The 15,998-nt window shown below is 36.6% G+C and overlaps 2 protein-coding genes across 3 annotated transcripts; one reads left to right on the top strand and one right to left on the bottom strand.

Annotated features, from left to right (window-relative positions):
* Positions 1 to 1,368: 1,368 nt before the first annotated feature.
* mep1a.1 (meprin A, alpha (PABA peptide hydrolase), tandem duplicate 1) lies at positions 1,369 to 5,831 on the bottom strand. The gene is made up of 14 exons (XM_079888874.1): positions 5,727 to 5,831; positions 5,550 to 5,574; positions 5,415 to 5,456; positions 5,210 to 5,250; positions 5,011 to 5,086; positions 4,784 to 4,901; positions 4,329 to 4,504; positions 4,000 to 4,221; positions 3,729 to 3,875; positions 3,424 to 3,639; positions 2,725 to 3,189; positions 2,464 to 2,637; positions 2,316 to 2,378; positions 1,369 to 1,759 (listed from the first exon to the last, which is right to left on the bottom strand). Exons 1-13 carry the CDS (start codon positions 5,778 to 5,780, stop codon positions 2,329 to 2,331), a joined length of 1,806 nt encoding a protein of 601 aa, XP_079745000.1. The 5' UTR covers positions 5,781 to 5,831; the 3' UTR covers positions 1,369 to 1,759; positions 2,316 to 2,328.
* Positions 5,832 to 8,372: 2,541 nt separating this feature from the next.
* On the top strand, positions 8,373 to 15,980 carry pla2g7 (phospholipase A2, group VII (platelet-activating factor acetylhydrolase, plasma)). Of its 2 annotated transcripts, none has more exons than XM_079889350.1 (11): positions 8,373 to 8,672; positions 9,146 to 9,291; positions 9,379 to 9,529; positions 9,703 to 9,796; positions 9,888 to 9,956; positions 10,571 to 10,742; positions 11,048 to 11,161; positions 11,301 to 11,392; positions 12,517 to 12,687; positions 14,187 to 14,335; positions 15,152 to 15,980. In XM_079889350.1, exons 1-11 carry the CDS (start codon positions 8,594 to 8,596, stop codon positions 15,250 to 15,252), a joined length of 1,338 nt encoding a protein of 445 aa, XP_079745476.1. In that variant the 5' UTR covers positions 8,373 to 8,593; the 3' UTR covers positions 15,253 to 15,980. The 2 variants fall into 2 exon arrangements, with proteins under 2 accessions (XP_079745476.1, XP_079745477.1); XM_079889351.1 differs by having other exon boundaries at positions 8,385 to 8,576.
* The last annotated feature ends 18 nt before the right edge of the window (positions 15,981 to 15,998 follow it).

The following is a 15,998-nucleotide window of genomic DNA, read 5'->3' as shown; positions in this document are numbered from 1 at the left end:
CAACTGGCTCTTATAAATGTCTATTCATATGATGGTTTGTGTGTGTCATTTGAAAACAAAATACCATTTTGAGAAGAAATAACATTGTTTTGAATGTAAAGTTTCATTTTGCAGGAGAATTGAGGGGTTTTGCCCATTGTGTGTGTGTTTTTGGATTTGTGTGTAGAGTTCTGAGAATATGAGGCATGCTTTCAGAAAATGTGTGTAAACAATCGAGAAAAACTGTAAAAACACGCATTTATTATGCCTGAAATGTAGTAGAAAATCATACAACTAAGTAACTAAAGCCATAACAACATGTTCCTGAATTTAAATTAATATTTGGTAACCCATTTTTTACATAATAAAGTCAGCAAGGAACAGAAGTTGTGATAGACTTTTCTTCTCTATTGCGATGTATATCTGAGTGAATTGGAACATTGTGGTTTGCTATTGTTTGATCATGTGAGTGATAGGTTGTCCTCACTCCATTAAACACATCATCACAGAAGAGAAGAGAAGAGAAGAGAAGAGAAGAGAAGAGAAGAGAAGAGAAGAGAAGAGAAGAGAAGAGAAGAGAAGAGAAGAGAAGAGAAGAGAAGAGAAGAGAAGAGAAGAGAAGAGAAGAGAAGAGAAGTCGTTGCAAGTGGGAGGGGAAGTTTTTATTAAAGGGGGGGTGAAATGCTATTTCATGCATACTGAGTTTTTTACACTGGTAAAGAGTTGGATTCCCATGCTAAACATGGACAAAGTTTCAAAAACTAAGTTGTACGTTTGAAGGAGTATTTTTGTTCCAAAAATACTCCTTCCGGTTTGTCACAAGTTTCGGAAAGTTTTTTTCGAGTATGGCTCTGTCTTACGTAAGATAGGGCGGAATTTCCTTATATGGGTCCTAAGGGCACTTCTCCGGTAAGATCGCGGCCGCGCGCGCACTCTTAGACCAGAGCAAGAGAGTGAAAGCAGTTCGCCATCAAAGCGCCCTGCCCGGCTTTTGGGAAGTCAATGTCACCAAAGAAGTGTGTTTTTGGTTGCCAGGGCAAGACAACCCTGCACAGATTCCCAAAGAACCCGGCGTTAAGGAAACCGTGGATGGAGTTTGTTTTCCTGAGCATAAACGGAGTTGTGTAGCTGTTTGTTCCCTGCATTTCGACGATGATTGTTTTATAAACAAAGCCCAGATCGTCTAATGCTTAAAGATTACGAGGGCACATGAATTTAAAAATAATAATAATGTGCACCGATAAATCATTTATAATTAACATTCCACTAAAAAAGAAGAACTGACCATTTTGATTTGTGAACATTGGTGACTTTAAAGCACAAAAGCTTATGTGTAAAAGGACTTTTTGATATCTGATCTGCAAACTCAAAATAAAAGATAAGACGAATAGAGTTAAAGGTTTACTTCAGGCCAAGATATGGAGATGAGTATAACCTCAGCATTGCAACATAGGTGAATACAGTCATATCAGATTTCAGATAAGATTAAGATATTACATTTTAACAGTAAAGTGCACACAGAAAACTAACAAGGTTTCGACTGCATGCAGGTGTATCACTTCAGATGCCAGTGCAATGTGTAAGATATTCACAATTATTGACTCCATTAATATGACGTTTGGTAAAAGAGTTTCATTTCAGACTTTATTGGGAATGTTTAAAAAGTTAGAGTACAGAGTGAGTATATCAAACACATTTTTGTAGTAATCAAATTCCGTTTTAAGATGTGTTAGATGACATTCTCCACAATGCACACAGCTTTCTCTCTTCAGACAGGCACCTGTTTCAAAGAGATAAAAAAATTAATTATCTCATACAATTTCACAAACATATCATACTGTATGTCATTTATCAAACAACAGATTATTTCTTAATTAGTTATTGGTAGATCAAAAGCAGAGGTAGTTAAACCAATAACACTTGAGTGGTAACACTTTATTTCGATAGTCCACATTAGATTTTACTGAATAATATATTGCAACTACATGTCAACTAGTTATTAGAGTATTAACAGATTGTCTGCTTAATATCGGCTGAATACACTTTATTTTGATGCTCTCCCAACAGACATTCTACTGACTATAAGTTACTTTGCAAGTACATTTCAACTTATTCTACTAACCATGACCTAAAAGTCTACTTTACTCTAATTCATTTTTGTTGTTGTTGTTGACGTATAGTTGCAAATTAATGAGAGTTAGTTGACATGTAGTTGCAAAGTTATTTATAGTTAGTAGAATTTATAAAGACTATCGAAATAAAGTGTAAACTAAAGCTTATTGCTTTTGTTCTGAAAGAATAGAACTGCTGCATTTATGGTAACTGAGCTCACTTACACACTTATCAGCCTCAAACCTTTGGTGCAACCGGAACTTCACTATTTATCAGGCTTGTTAAGTCTTTAAAGAGACACACAAAACCAAACTATTAGACAGTAACACAATTAATTTCTAAGACAGAATGTGTTACTCAGTGTAAACGTACCCTCAAAGTCAACAAAGATGATGAGGTCATCATTTTTCAGGTAATTCCGTCTGCGTAAGTCGTAGTGTTTTATGAAATTCCTCCATCCCACTAACTCTCCTCGATAACACTGGCAGCTTGGGTCAAAGGTCCCAAACTTTCTTGGATTGTCCCATATTAGTTGGTTTCCATTGACTAAAGAACAGGAAAACAAAAAGAACATGTTATATCACATATATATTCATATATATATCTATCACAATAGAAGCCATCACCACATACCTGTGGCCAGGTCAGTGGTGAGGCTACGAGCAGAGGACATCCTCAGCTTAATGTCTGGATCCTGGTCCATCACCACTATGGTGGCCTGGCGGTTCACAGCAGGCCACTGCATCACAATGTCATTGTCACCACTGGCCAGATGGAAGTACAAACCAGTGTAGTTGCCTGTGTAATCGGAGTAGCTAGAGATTGGGTGTACTTGAATCCCATAAGCGTACCCCTCAGGGCTGTAGAAACGAGGGCTGTTCAGCACGGTGTTGTAGTCGGCTGTTTTCATGATGCTCGAGAAGTTCTGGATGCGCCAGACAGCGGCTGGGCAGTGCGTCTCAGTCAGGCTGATGTCATCGATGAATATGCCTCCTCCAGAGTTGGCAGGGTCTCCTCTCACTGCCTGGAATGCATAGCGGAATTTTGCTCCTATCTGCAATGGCACATGAGCAATCTTCCATGTTTCGTCTTCGTCAGCTGGGTAAGACAAGCCTTTTGTTAACACCACATTCATTTTATGATAAAGGATTACATAAGGGATAATTTAAGGGATAATGATTACGTACATTATTCTGATTATTATACAGTCACTCACTAAATTAATACATGAGTATGTGGACATGAAATGTTGATTTAAAATTATCTTTTAAATATTCTTACTTTATTTTTAAGAATCTAAGCTACTAGTAGTTCAAAAAGGAAAACAATTACCCCAGATTGTATGCAGTTTCTTTAATTTTCGCACGGTTCCTGTTCCATCATCCATCTTGGCCCAAATCACTAGCCTGTCCTTTACACTCCCTGTCATTTTGTAGAAAAACTGCAGGCACTGCAGCTTCCTCTTAGGATATAGGATGCGGGACTCAAGGAGAGCGGATTGTTCTGCATTTCCAATGGAGGTGTCAAAGTGCATAGTATATCCTAAATCTAAAAATAAAATAAAAAACGTTATTTAGAATTGGCCAAACGGCAGCCAAAATGGAAAATGTACATTTCAGAAAATGGAGATTTGTAACCTCTGCATAGTCCACTGAGAGTATGATCCTCGGAGCCAGGAGAACTCTTAAGATGGACCCAATCAGCATCATCAGTCAAACTCTGTACCATCCCACAAATGTTTATGTTTTCAAAAGCGCACTGGTCCAAGAGGGTAAGAGAAGAGGCTGAAAAAAAATTATATATATATATATATATATATATATATATATATATATATATATATATTTATATATTTAGATAGATATGGATATATGCATTAATGCTTCTATATTATTTATAATAACCTACAGCAGTTGTACATTCGATTCAGTCTGACAACATCCATCTCACTAAAGTCCAGGTATTGCCCTATGATGTTGAAGAACTCTGGGATGTTGGTTGTGATGGTAGGAATACTGGGGTCTTTGTTGAAAGCAAATGGACGATAATGCATGACAGACTCGTAGTCATATGGCGTATTTAGATCTGTGACAAAACTGTCATCATATTTGTTGAAATTATGCTCCATGCCTAGAAACAAAAACATTATGTTATAAATAAAAGCCACATGCAAACTTGTAAGAGTAAGTAATGAATATGAAACTACACAGGAAATAATGCAAAACAAATGAGCTAACCTTCAGTGACCTGATCTAGCCAGATCTTCACATAGTCATCTCGATCCTGGCGAGACTGCGTATGGTAAAAGCCCAGGGCATGCAGAAGTTCATGCTCAATCACAGCCTTATGGTCACAGCCCGGCCCCAGAGAAAGCACCTGCCCGTTCTGTAGATCTCCAACATAGGACCAGCACCTACCGCAATTACAAGTCCTGTTAGTGTGATTTCCTTTGTTTTATAATATACAATAAGCGTTGTCTGATGATCATAATCCCATTTGCTAAACACCATCATTAGAATGCAACAATGGTTTGTTAATTTGTTTATTTAGCAGAGCTTATTATTATCATATACACACTTCTTATCAGGCCCAGATTAACTGAATTTGTGGTAAAATTCTGTGGATGTGCTCATGCATGCTCAACATAAATATGCTGATGTTATAACAGAAAAATGTTTGGCTGCACACATACCCATCTCTTTTCTCAAATTTGATAAACGTCTTCTCTCCCTCATAGGGTTTGAAATCAACACATGACTTTAGACGGTACATTTCAAATGCCTGATGGACCGCACCTTTTGCATTAAGGTCTGTGTAAAATAGGGAGAATTTATCCATGAAGAAAATCAGTATTATAAAAACACAAATAAGTCATTTTTTGTTTTTGAACGATTTGGAAAACAAGTAAATATCACTTACCCAGGCTGTCAGATAGAATGTATGGAATAGGGAACTTCCATCTGTATGTTGTGTTAATAAGACCAACTCGACCAGGCTGTAAAGGGATGTAGGTTTTAATAGACAGTTTTTTAAATCAACAATACATAGTGATTAGATATCATTAAGAAGATTTCAGCATGTGTAACAAAACTGAATTATGACATGGTTGTGCACTTACAGGTAGGGCTATGTCTCCCTCAATCAGTCGGGTTTTTGCTCCTGACAAACAAGTAAAAAAAAAAAACTGTTTAGTAATAAAATAATGCATTTGTGCAATATTTTGCAAAGTAATCAAACTCAAAGTATTTCTTTGAATATACAGTAGCATTAAAAGGAACTTTGTTGCCTCAGTGTTTTGTAATAGAATGCATAAAACAATTTACCAAGGTTGACGAAAGGGTTGAAATTTGGTTCATCTTCAACCTCTGTAATAAATATAGTGTTATACATTTATTTAGATGAAAGAAATAAAAATATATATATAACTTACAGTAATTAATTAAAATCATTAATCTTACCATGAATACGAGTCGAAACTGGAATCTGAAAGTCATGGCAGGAATATGGTTAATCCCAATGCATTTAGAGATAGCAATCACTGTAGATATCCAGATAAGTGCATATGCAATAGGGACCAAAGCCTGCTCAAATATAATATTATAAAGTGTAAATGATAAAAACAGAAAATCACTCACAGCATGAAGTGCTACAGCCAGCACTGTAAAGATGAGCAGCCCCTGTAAAAGCATACTTACTGACAGTATGTGAGGTAGGAGATACTGCCATCGCTTAAATTATATAAAGAGAACTTTAGCCTTTGACCATGTTTATTGGAACAATGGATTTGAAGTCTCATTACTGACAGTAGATTTGTGATAACCCAAAGGACACGTGTCTCCCATAATGCAGTGTAGTAAGTGATCAGTTTCACCGTTTACAGACCTTATGCAACCAAACACAGCCCAACATGTTTAATAACTGCACAAAACAATCCTTATCCTAGTAAATGTTTTAATTAATATGCACTGAATGAAAACAAAAAACAACTGGGCTATTTATAAAGTGCAGAATATGACTCAAGATGGAAATCAATACTAAACCTGTGTTAAACGTTGGCAAGACAACACTGTTAAAAGCAAAATATGAGTATTTAAATTAATTTAAGAAAACGTGATGTACAAACAAAGTAGTTTCATACATGGAGTATGAAGAACTTGGATTCAAAATCGGCAAAACTCCTCTAATTGCCGCTGGGGTGTGTCTGTTGCGAGTGTGTTTAAACTTGTTTGTTTTTTCAACACACACAGTATAATCATCAGAGATGCACGCGATTACATTCGGAAATAGACAAGATTTTTTTCCCAAATGCCCCAACTCCCCAAGTAAAGATATCCTGGCAATTTTACAAACTTTTATAAACCCATGCAGCCAGTATAATAACAATGAACACACCAAAACTGAAATATTTAACATATGTATTCTGCAAAGCATCTAATTTGTAAACAAAATTATTTACGCAATAAATCCAGCATAAACTCTAGCGCAATTTGCATATTTTAAACTCTCAAGATAGACGTCACATCCCGAACCTCACAGCAATTGGCTGCCGACCGCGTTTTTCGCTTGATATTTGCATAAAGTCGAGAACTGCCCAACCTTTTGACGCTCTCAATGCCTTCTCCGGTCCGCTGTCTGTGTCAATCCCAAAATGCACTGCGCGAGCGTGAAGCTCAACTTCCATAGGAATTAATCAAATGCTCGACTCCGCTCGCTCCGTGCCAGTTCAGCTCACACTGAACTAATTAATTCCAAAACACCGAGTCGTTAACAACTAAAACAAGTCTTTTTTTTTTTTTTGTCTACAAATCTACTAACAGCCTTTACACATTCATAAATCTTCGGCTTAATTTCTTTCATCGTTTAACATGAAACTCGCATCAAACAGTATAGAAGCCCAAGAGGCGAAACTCTGTTGTGTTCCCTGGTTGTGTTATGGGTAACAGTCTGTAGATGGCGCTGCGGAGGCGCGTCCGCCATTATGGACTGAAAGCTGCTGAAATCGTTAGCGCCAGAGATCTTATGGCACCACTTCCATTTTAGTACTGTTTATAGTTTATGTGTGCACTTGCTAGATTGCACATCTTTTTTGTACCTTTCTGCCTGTAATAGGACATTCACAGATTGTTTTTGTTCTTGCCATTGAAACGTTCACTGTGTGCACTTTCACTGAAGATGTTGAAAAAACAAATTGTTAATATTTTTGTGATATTCTATGTAAAAGATTAACTGTCTTTAGAAATGTTAATTTATAATTTTATTTATTTATTAATTTATTTATTTTTCCAAAATCATATATATGGTGATGTTCACTAATTTCAAAATCAACATTTGAATAAATATCTTATTACTGTGTCTGCCTATATATTATTTCATGAATTTTTGTTATTCATATAACAAGGAAAATGCATAATAGATCATAAATATTGATAGATTAAAGGTTTGCAGTAATTTTATAATTGTATTGTAACCGTACCAAACCGTAAGTGGTAGGCTATAATGAAGCCGATTCGGTGGGGGACATACCCTTACGAAAAAGTACTATAGGAATCTTATAGTATTTTGGGGCAAAATATTATAGTAATCTTATAGGAATACTATAGTAATTTGGGACATACTATAGAAGTACGATAAGACTACTAGAAATACTATAGCAGCTTTAACATATTATAGAGGTATTACAGAACATCACAGAAGTATGTTATGTTCTGTAATACCTCTATAATATCCTAGAGCCGCTATAGTGTTTCTATAGTAGTCTTATAGTACTTCTATAGTAATATTTTGTCCCAAAATACTATTTTCCTAAGGGTAATTAATTAGGCCATGCATAACCAACACATAGACGTAACATTTTCTGTCATTTAACGTCATTTAATGTCGGTCATCCTCATTAATGTATTTTAAATTGTTTTCATATTTAGATATGACGGCCAGAAAAAATGAAGTTATGTTAAGGGCTTCTATACTCTTTGCTCGCATGATGAACTGAACGAACATGCCTGCTTTTGTTCAGTCTGACTCTGCCAGTCCCAACAGATTCTCCTTCCCGGAAAAGTGACTCATTTGTTTATTGACGGGATTTCCCAGTTTATTGCGTTTTTTTTCTTCTTCTTTCCCAAACCAGCTGTTTCGCCGGTCCGAATCTTGTTCAGACTCTTAGATTCTTAATTTCTGAACTGAACTGAACAGATTTGTTCAGTGAAGGGGGCGTGTTCGTTTAATAAGTCCAACCAATGAAATGCTGCGTCACAACCCGCACTCGAATGCTATTGGCTTACGCTATAGTCCGCCTTTGAGGGCAGAAACGCAGGCATTTCATTTTTAGTGCGAATCGTTTTCTCGACGAATCATTCACTGAACAGATTTATTCAAAAACACTTTCACAAACTGATCCAAAAACAGCCTGATCTGTGACTCAATTTACAGACGTGTCGAGTCGCGGTCAGGATGAGGCTCCGCCTGTTGGTCTTCAGCTGACGCTTAATGTAAGTTAGCCCTGCTAATGTCGATGTATTTTGTCGGCAGACTTGTTCAACTGACTCTGGCCAAGAAGATATATGAATGGTCAAAGTCAACGTCGGGTAAGTCATTACAAATGAGATTTAAAAGTGGTTCGGCACTTCGCAATAGCAATGGCTAGAATGCTAACTGTAAACAAGCTGGTTGTGTCACTGGTTTAGCTGTTTTGACAGCCACTTCCTATTACGTCACTGATTTTTTTAAATAAATAAAAAAAATCATATTTCTTTAAGTGTCAGACCATTGCTTTAACTGCTTTTCTTTTTATTTCTGTAAGCTGCTATTGTGCGGGCAGTAGCTATTACACTGACAACCACAGTGAACTCACAGGATCTAAGAGTAACGTTACTTCTCTAAAAGACAGTATCCATTTGACTAATAAAGCAAAAAGTGGTTATTCACAAGCACTGAGTTAGCTAAAAGGACCAAGAACAGTGTGAACTGAGTGAGTCAGAGTCAGTAAGCTTGTTTGAAAATGTCATGGCATTTCATGCTGTGACATGAAAACTTGTGACATGTGGTTCATGTTTTTCAGGTTTAAAGTTTATGCCAAAGGTGAACTGGTTGGTTGTATTCGCAATGGGTAATTCAAATTGCCACAACAATACTATGAGTATCCCGCCAGGAAAAGGACCCCACCAAGTGGGATGCACAGACCTGATGGTGGGCCACACAGTACATGTAAGTGTGTACTTGAATTGTGTGTACATGAATTGTATGTGTGTCATTATCAGATTAATACATACATAGCCTATATATTTTTTCAAGGATACGTTCTTGAGACTCTACTATCCGTGCCAAGCATCCGAGAATCCTCAGCTGCCAGACTGGGTCCCGTGCAGAGAGTATTTCAACGGCCTCGCAGACTTTATGAAGATGAACAGAGCACTGAGTGAAAGAATTTTCAACTACCTCTTTGGTAAACATTTTTTTTGTATGGGCTATTCAGTGCTGGGGCTTTTGAAAATGTAGTTTTTGTCGTGACACATTGGCAGCTCACCATGCCACTTCCTGCCACTTTGATATGTGGTTAAAACATTGGTTGCCACTGTTGTCATGCTATGGCCATTTATGTATGTTTGTTCACATTAGGGTCTTGTAAAATCCCAGCAGCCTGGAGTGCATCATTTAAACCAGATGGGAAATATCCCGTCATTATCTTTTCTCATGGACTGGGAGCTTTCAGGTTTGGTTGGTTTGACAATTTAGGCACAAAAACCTGAACAATGATGCAGTATTTTACATTCCCACTGTGTTTTTGTGTGTTGTATGTTCAGGACATTGTATTCAGCCATATGTGTTGAACTGGCGTCGCAGGGCTTCATTGTTGCAGCCGTGGAGCACAGGTGCTTGCTTTCAGTTATTAGCTGTAAAAGCTTTTTTGCTTTCCAACGGACCAGTATGTTGAGATAAGAGATATCCGCTAACCACAAACTGACATGGTCACAATTACGGTTCAGAAATGTTCCTTGCCCTGAAAGGTTTTGTATGCTGTTATAGTCAAAGTGTGTGAGGAGTGTGCAAACAATAGTATAAACTAGGTCATCACATTTTTAACAGTGTTTACCGGTGGACTCACACATAACACAGGACTAACAGCAGCGACGGTCACACGGCCTTTCAGGTTATGGAACTGGGATCGGAATTCAAACTAGTGTAAAGTAGTGTAAACTATTAAGTCAAAATGGAACAATGGAAATGCTTTGTAGTATTGCAGTTTTAGGAAACATTTATCTATAAAGAGTATGAAGTGTGTTGAGCCTCACTATTAACTAGAAATTAGATTTTGCTATAAAACACTCACTCTTGTTAAAAATCTCAAGGTGACTTATTGTTATGAAATGAGTATTTTGTTAGATGAAGCCTATGACTGAAAATGAGCTTGTGACGGGCCATTTTATCATGTGTTGTCTTTGGCCTGGTGTGTTTTACTTTCACTAAAATATCTTTTCAATTTCAGGGATGAATCTGCCTCTGCAACATTTTACTTCAGAGAACACACTGAGCCGGGAACAAAAAGGCATCCGTCATGTGACATTGCCAAGCCTGTGTCTGATAATCTGGAGGAGGTTTGGATGTACTACAGGCCGTTGAAACCAGGGGAGCATGAGTTTCCTCTAAGAAACAAGCAAGTGAGGAAAATCTCAATCAGATATCTCATCAGATATCTCAAACATATTCTTCCTATGCTAATCAGTCCTAGTCTGATATTTGTAGCCGTAAATGACTGAATTTGCTGCTGCCTTTTCTCAAAATATTAGATTTTTGTGTTGTTTTGCACTGAAAACCCATCAATAGTAGTCATTATTAGTAGTATTAGTGACAATTGTACTTGTTTGTAAATAATTACTGAAATGTATTGTGGTCCTGGCTAGTGCACAATTGATGAAACTGTCTGTGTTCCATGTAAATGAATCAAATGTCCTTTATGTTTCAGGTAAAGCAAAGAGCAGATGAATGCATCAGAGCCTTAAATATTCTCTTTGACATCAATTCAGGAAAGTCTGTCGAGAACATCTTACAGTCCAACTTTGATTTGTCAACATTGGAGGTGAATATTACAATGAGTTTAAACTTGTGAGAACAAAGAAAAAATAAACTGCTTGATCATATTCCGTAAGACTTTATTTATTATAGTCGTGTAAATAAGTGATGGAGAGCTGGTGGTAATGAGCTTTTCTGCATTACAGAATTCCATGGACTTGTGTAGAATAGCAGTTATGGGGCATTCCTTCGGAGGCGCGACGGTGATTGAATGTTTGTGCAAGGATGTCAAATTCAAGTACGGTTTGTGCTGACTAGCATGTCCAATACGTATCGTGACATACTTTGTGTTACAAGATCTTGTGGGTAGATTATTAGCACATTTAGCAGACTGTACGAGCTAAACGGTGCTTTCAGTCAGTGCGGTTGGCCTTTATTTTATCCTCCACACTGATGTCTGAAAACTTCTGCAAGTTTCCTGTTTTTTTTAGAAGCATTTTCACACTCCCTCCCCCACTACTTGAAACCTTGTTATCACTCTAAATAGCCTTATAGAGAGAATCATTTACAAAAAAAAGTTTTTTTGTACATTTGGAGTGCTGTCAGTACAGAGAACAACGACAAAAATCGGTGTTGCCTACACAGTGTTATCCTCTTTTTAAAATTTGCACCCTGTTGACTTCAATGGGGCAAGTTTTAAACTTGCTTTTAGCCTCTTAACATCCTTGATGTGTCATTACAAGTGCCCAGCCATGAGTGATTCCTTCAGAGTTAACACGGGTGAATCTGACTGCAGTAGATGTGAAAGATATGAATAAAAGTGATGTTAATTCAGCCAGCGCTCATACCTGTGTTTACATCCTGTTTTCGGTCGAAGTCCACAGTAGTCGATTGTCGAGTTCACGCGCATAGGTTTAGTTACCTATGATCACGCGCGTGAACTCGACAATCGACTACTTTGGACTTCGACCGAAAACAGGATTCTGCAGTCAGATTCACCGTGTTCACTCTGAAGGAATCACTCACATGGCTGGGCACTTGTAATGACACATCAAGGATGTTAAGAGACTAAAAGCAGGTTTAAAACTTGCCCCATTGAAGTCAACAGGGTGCAAATTTTAAAAAGAGGATAACACGGTGTAGGCAACACCGATTTTTGTCGTTGTTCTCTGTACTGACAGCACTCCAAATTTACAAAAAAATGAGGTCAATGTTAAAATTGACCGGAGTTCTCCTTTAATGAAAACATTATTTGCATTAAATTCAGAGGTGATTTTTCAGGAAGAAATTACACTTATTAGCCATGAAAGACATATTTACTTGCTAAACATCTAATTATAGGAACGTGTTAATAGTGCTAGTAGCTTGTGAAGAGAGATTGAAAAACAAAATGTTCATCCTTGCATCAATGTTGCTTCTTAGGTGTGGAGTGGCACTGGACTCCTGGATGTTTCCCTTGGATGAGGAGATCTTCCCAGGAGTGAAGCAGCCAATCTTTTTTATCAACTCTGAAAAATTCCAGTGGATTGGGAATATCATTCGTATGAAGAAGCTGGACTCTGCCATGATTCCCAGAAAAATGATAACCATCAAGTCAGTAATTTATTATTATTTTTTTCATTCCCCTCCACCAGGGACGTCACTAGGATTGGAAGACAGGGGGGGCTTAGCCCCCAGGGTATTTGTAACTTGCGTTTATAGAAAATCTTAGTGAATTTGAGTAAAAAACAACTATGTATATGTTTAGCTGTATTTGTCTCTTCAACCCCGTTACCATCTTCAACCCTGTTACCCTAGTCTCAACCCCGTCACACCGTCACACTACCTAACCCTAATTTAATGTTTGTTGAACTTAGTCAGAAACGTTCAGAGCAATCATAAGAATACTGATTTTAGTTCAAATTCTGAAGTTAAGCCACATCTTTGATCAAAAATGATAGGGTTGCTGTCACAAAAAGTGCCAATTTCAGGCTTTAGTATAGCATAAGTGTAAATTATGGTGCATGGCACAATTTCTGGTAAGCTACGCTTTTTTATTATTTCAATTCAATTATTGTAATTTGATTTAATATTGACTCATTTGGATAAGTATTAGGTACTCAAGATAGGCGTTAATTTTTCTCAAGAAAAAAACAACTCACCTAATGCTGTAAACATACAGACAACCCTATCAGCTGGTAATATTTAAGGTTAAAAATAACTCAAATTAAATAATAACAACAACTTTATTTAATGATATAAGTAAAAAAATATATAATAAATATGTAATATAGAACACATATTTAGCAAAATACTCTCTATAGCCCTTTTTTTCTTGCCAACTACATGCTATAGCCTATATTATGTTCATTAAATGGCTTTCCTGAGGTAAATGTGACATAATTGTTCTCCAGCTATGTTATTGACCTCTTCACGCTGATAAAAAAACACTCTGATTGATCGATATTATGTATGAGGAATATACATTTCGGTAAGTTGTAGCCTACTACTGTATCTTTCAATAGTGTTCGTGTTTTTTTCTATAAGCTAGTTATTATTATTATTATTATTAGCTATTATCTCTAGATGATCGGTTCACGTGCGCTAGGGATCTGTTGCTTCACATCTACAAGCGCCAAAACGGTGTTTATTGTTTGAATTTTGTAATAAAATTGACAGAATCTGAGAGTTGAGATTCTTTTATATCATAAAGTAACCTGCTCTGTCTAGTCTGTCGGTCTCCGTCACTCCGTGTCCTCTTTGCTTCGCGATTTTTCTGTGCGTAAGAAAATGGATGTGTGGCGTGAGAGCGTGTGAAAAGTGTCAATTGCGTGTCTCACGGTGAATGCGTGAGAGTTGGCAGCACGACTCTTTGTACTGTCCAACTTCCGACTTTTCGGCTATTTTTTGTAGATGGATATATCATTTGTTGCGCCTAAATATGAATGAGGATACGGTTATTGATAAATCGAATTGTTATTGTTGTTCTTATTATCATTTAGGGGGGCTTAGGAATATTTTGGGGTACCCCCTAAAATAGGCCTAACGACGTCCCTGCCCTCCACCAAATATTTTTTTGCTTCATTTAATTGTGCTTTACAATGTTTTGGCAGGGGGACAGTCCATCAGAGCTTCCCAGATTTCACATTTCTTACTGGGAACTGGATTGGAAGGCTCCTGAAGCTGAAAGGAGAGATTGATCCATATATAGCCATGGATCTTTCCAACAAAGCAACTTTGGCTTTTCTTCAAAGGCACTTAAGTGAGTTAATTTACCTTTTTTAGTATGAATGGTTCAGTGTGTTTCAGCTCTTGCTATTCCATTAAATCGTTTGTAATCAGCGCCGCCACTCCCACCACGCGCAAATAGTTGATAAATAAGGAATAAAGGGGGAGAACTCCTTGACTGCCATGCTTTCAGTTTTAAATGTTTATCATTTTTTCCGGTATAAGATTCCTTGTTTGAATATTTTGTATAATAAATGTAATTTATTCAAAGTGACATTGAATTTGGGAAAAACATGTTTGGATTATTTGGATTTTTTTTTATTTTGCTATTCTGTTTACTGAAGAAAAGTTTGCACTTTCAAGTGTGTAGTGTGTGTTGGCTATTCTACATATGTTTACAGATTTTACTTTCTCTTTTTAGTGTTCTTAAGTTTTATACTGTGATGCTGCTATTGTGTTATTGGTATTGAGTTATATGTTTGGTAATTAAAAGTTAAACTGGCAAAAACAAACGTTTTTTTGTCTCGGGGTCGGGGTGGGGGGCATCATAAAGGAATTATGCTTAGGGCACCAAAATGGCTAGCAGCGGCACTGTTTGTAATACACTACCGTTTAGAAGTTTAGGGTAAGATTTTAGAAAAAAATGCATTAAATTGTCATTAAAAAGACGTCGCAGGAATAAATAACATTTTACACTATATGAAAAAGTAATTTTTTTCAATAGTATTTCATAATATTACTATTTTTGACCAAATCATTTCAGCCTTTTTGAGCATTTTTCGCCCCATGCTTCGTGTACAGAATACTGTGAACTTGTTTGCAATATTTCATTTTTAACTTTATTTTCCAGCTCTGGACAGAGACTTCAATAAGTGGGATCCTTTAATTGATGGAAAAGATGACAACTTGATTCAAGGAACCAATATTGTTATACCACAATCATCTATGTAATCATGAAATGTTTAATCAGTACAATGATTTTGTAATGTGCAATGCAAATGTAAATGCAAATTCACATGAAACTGAGTCAGAAGGCTACATGAGAAAGGGCCTATCTATTTTGGAAATTTCATAAGACTTTAATATTGAATGCGGTGTACGAGTACGATTGAATTTGCACTATGGATTAGAAAGTGATCTTACGTAAATTACATTTACTATTTTTTTAAACAGGGTAAAACTACAAATTACAGGATTTCTACCAGCTACATTGCAAAAACAGTGCAATAGATTTTTTAACACCATCCTGTTATGTGCCTTAATGTTCTTACAGCCATGTAAAGCAGAGGTTTTTATATCAATTAAATTTTTTCAGTGGATTCTGACATTACAAGGAGGCCATTAGCAGACAACCATTTACAAATATAAATACCATACTGTGAAATGTATTCAGCATAGCATTTATATGTTGCCCTATATTGAGAACAGTTTTAACATGGTAGAAAATAACCTTATTAGAAAGTCTACAACCATCTCTTGATCTGTAACAAAACTGTGATTTCCTGATTTGTAAATTATTGAAATCAATTTTTACACTACTCTCTGGTCAGTTAGAAATTTTTTAAAAGCTATTATGTAAGATTTCAATATTTCTCACTGGATTCCAGTACAGCCACAAAAAATGCACAATTTCTTATGTATTTGTTATTTTGTTTATTAAACAGTATCTTACCTTTGGCATGTCATGTGTTTTTTCA

Source organism: Squalius cephalus (genome assembly GCF_949319135.1).
Source record: "Squalius cephalus genome assembly, chromosome: 12".
In the NCBI taxonomy this organism is placed as follows: domain Eukaryota; kingdom Metazoa; phylum Chordata; class Actinopteri; order Cypriniformes; family Leuciscidae; genus Squalius; species Squalius cephalus.
This window is presented reverse-complemented; position numbering and strand designations above follow the sequence as displayed.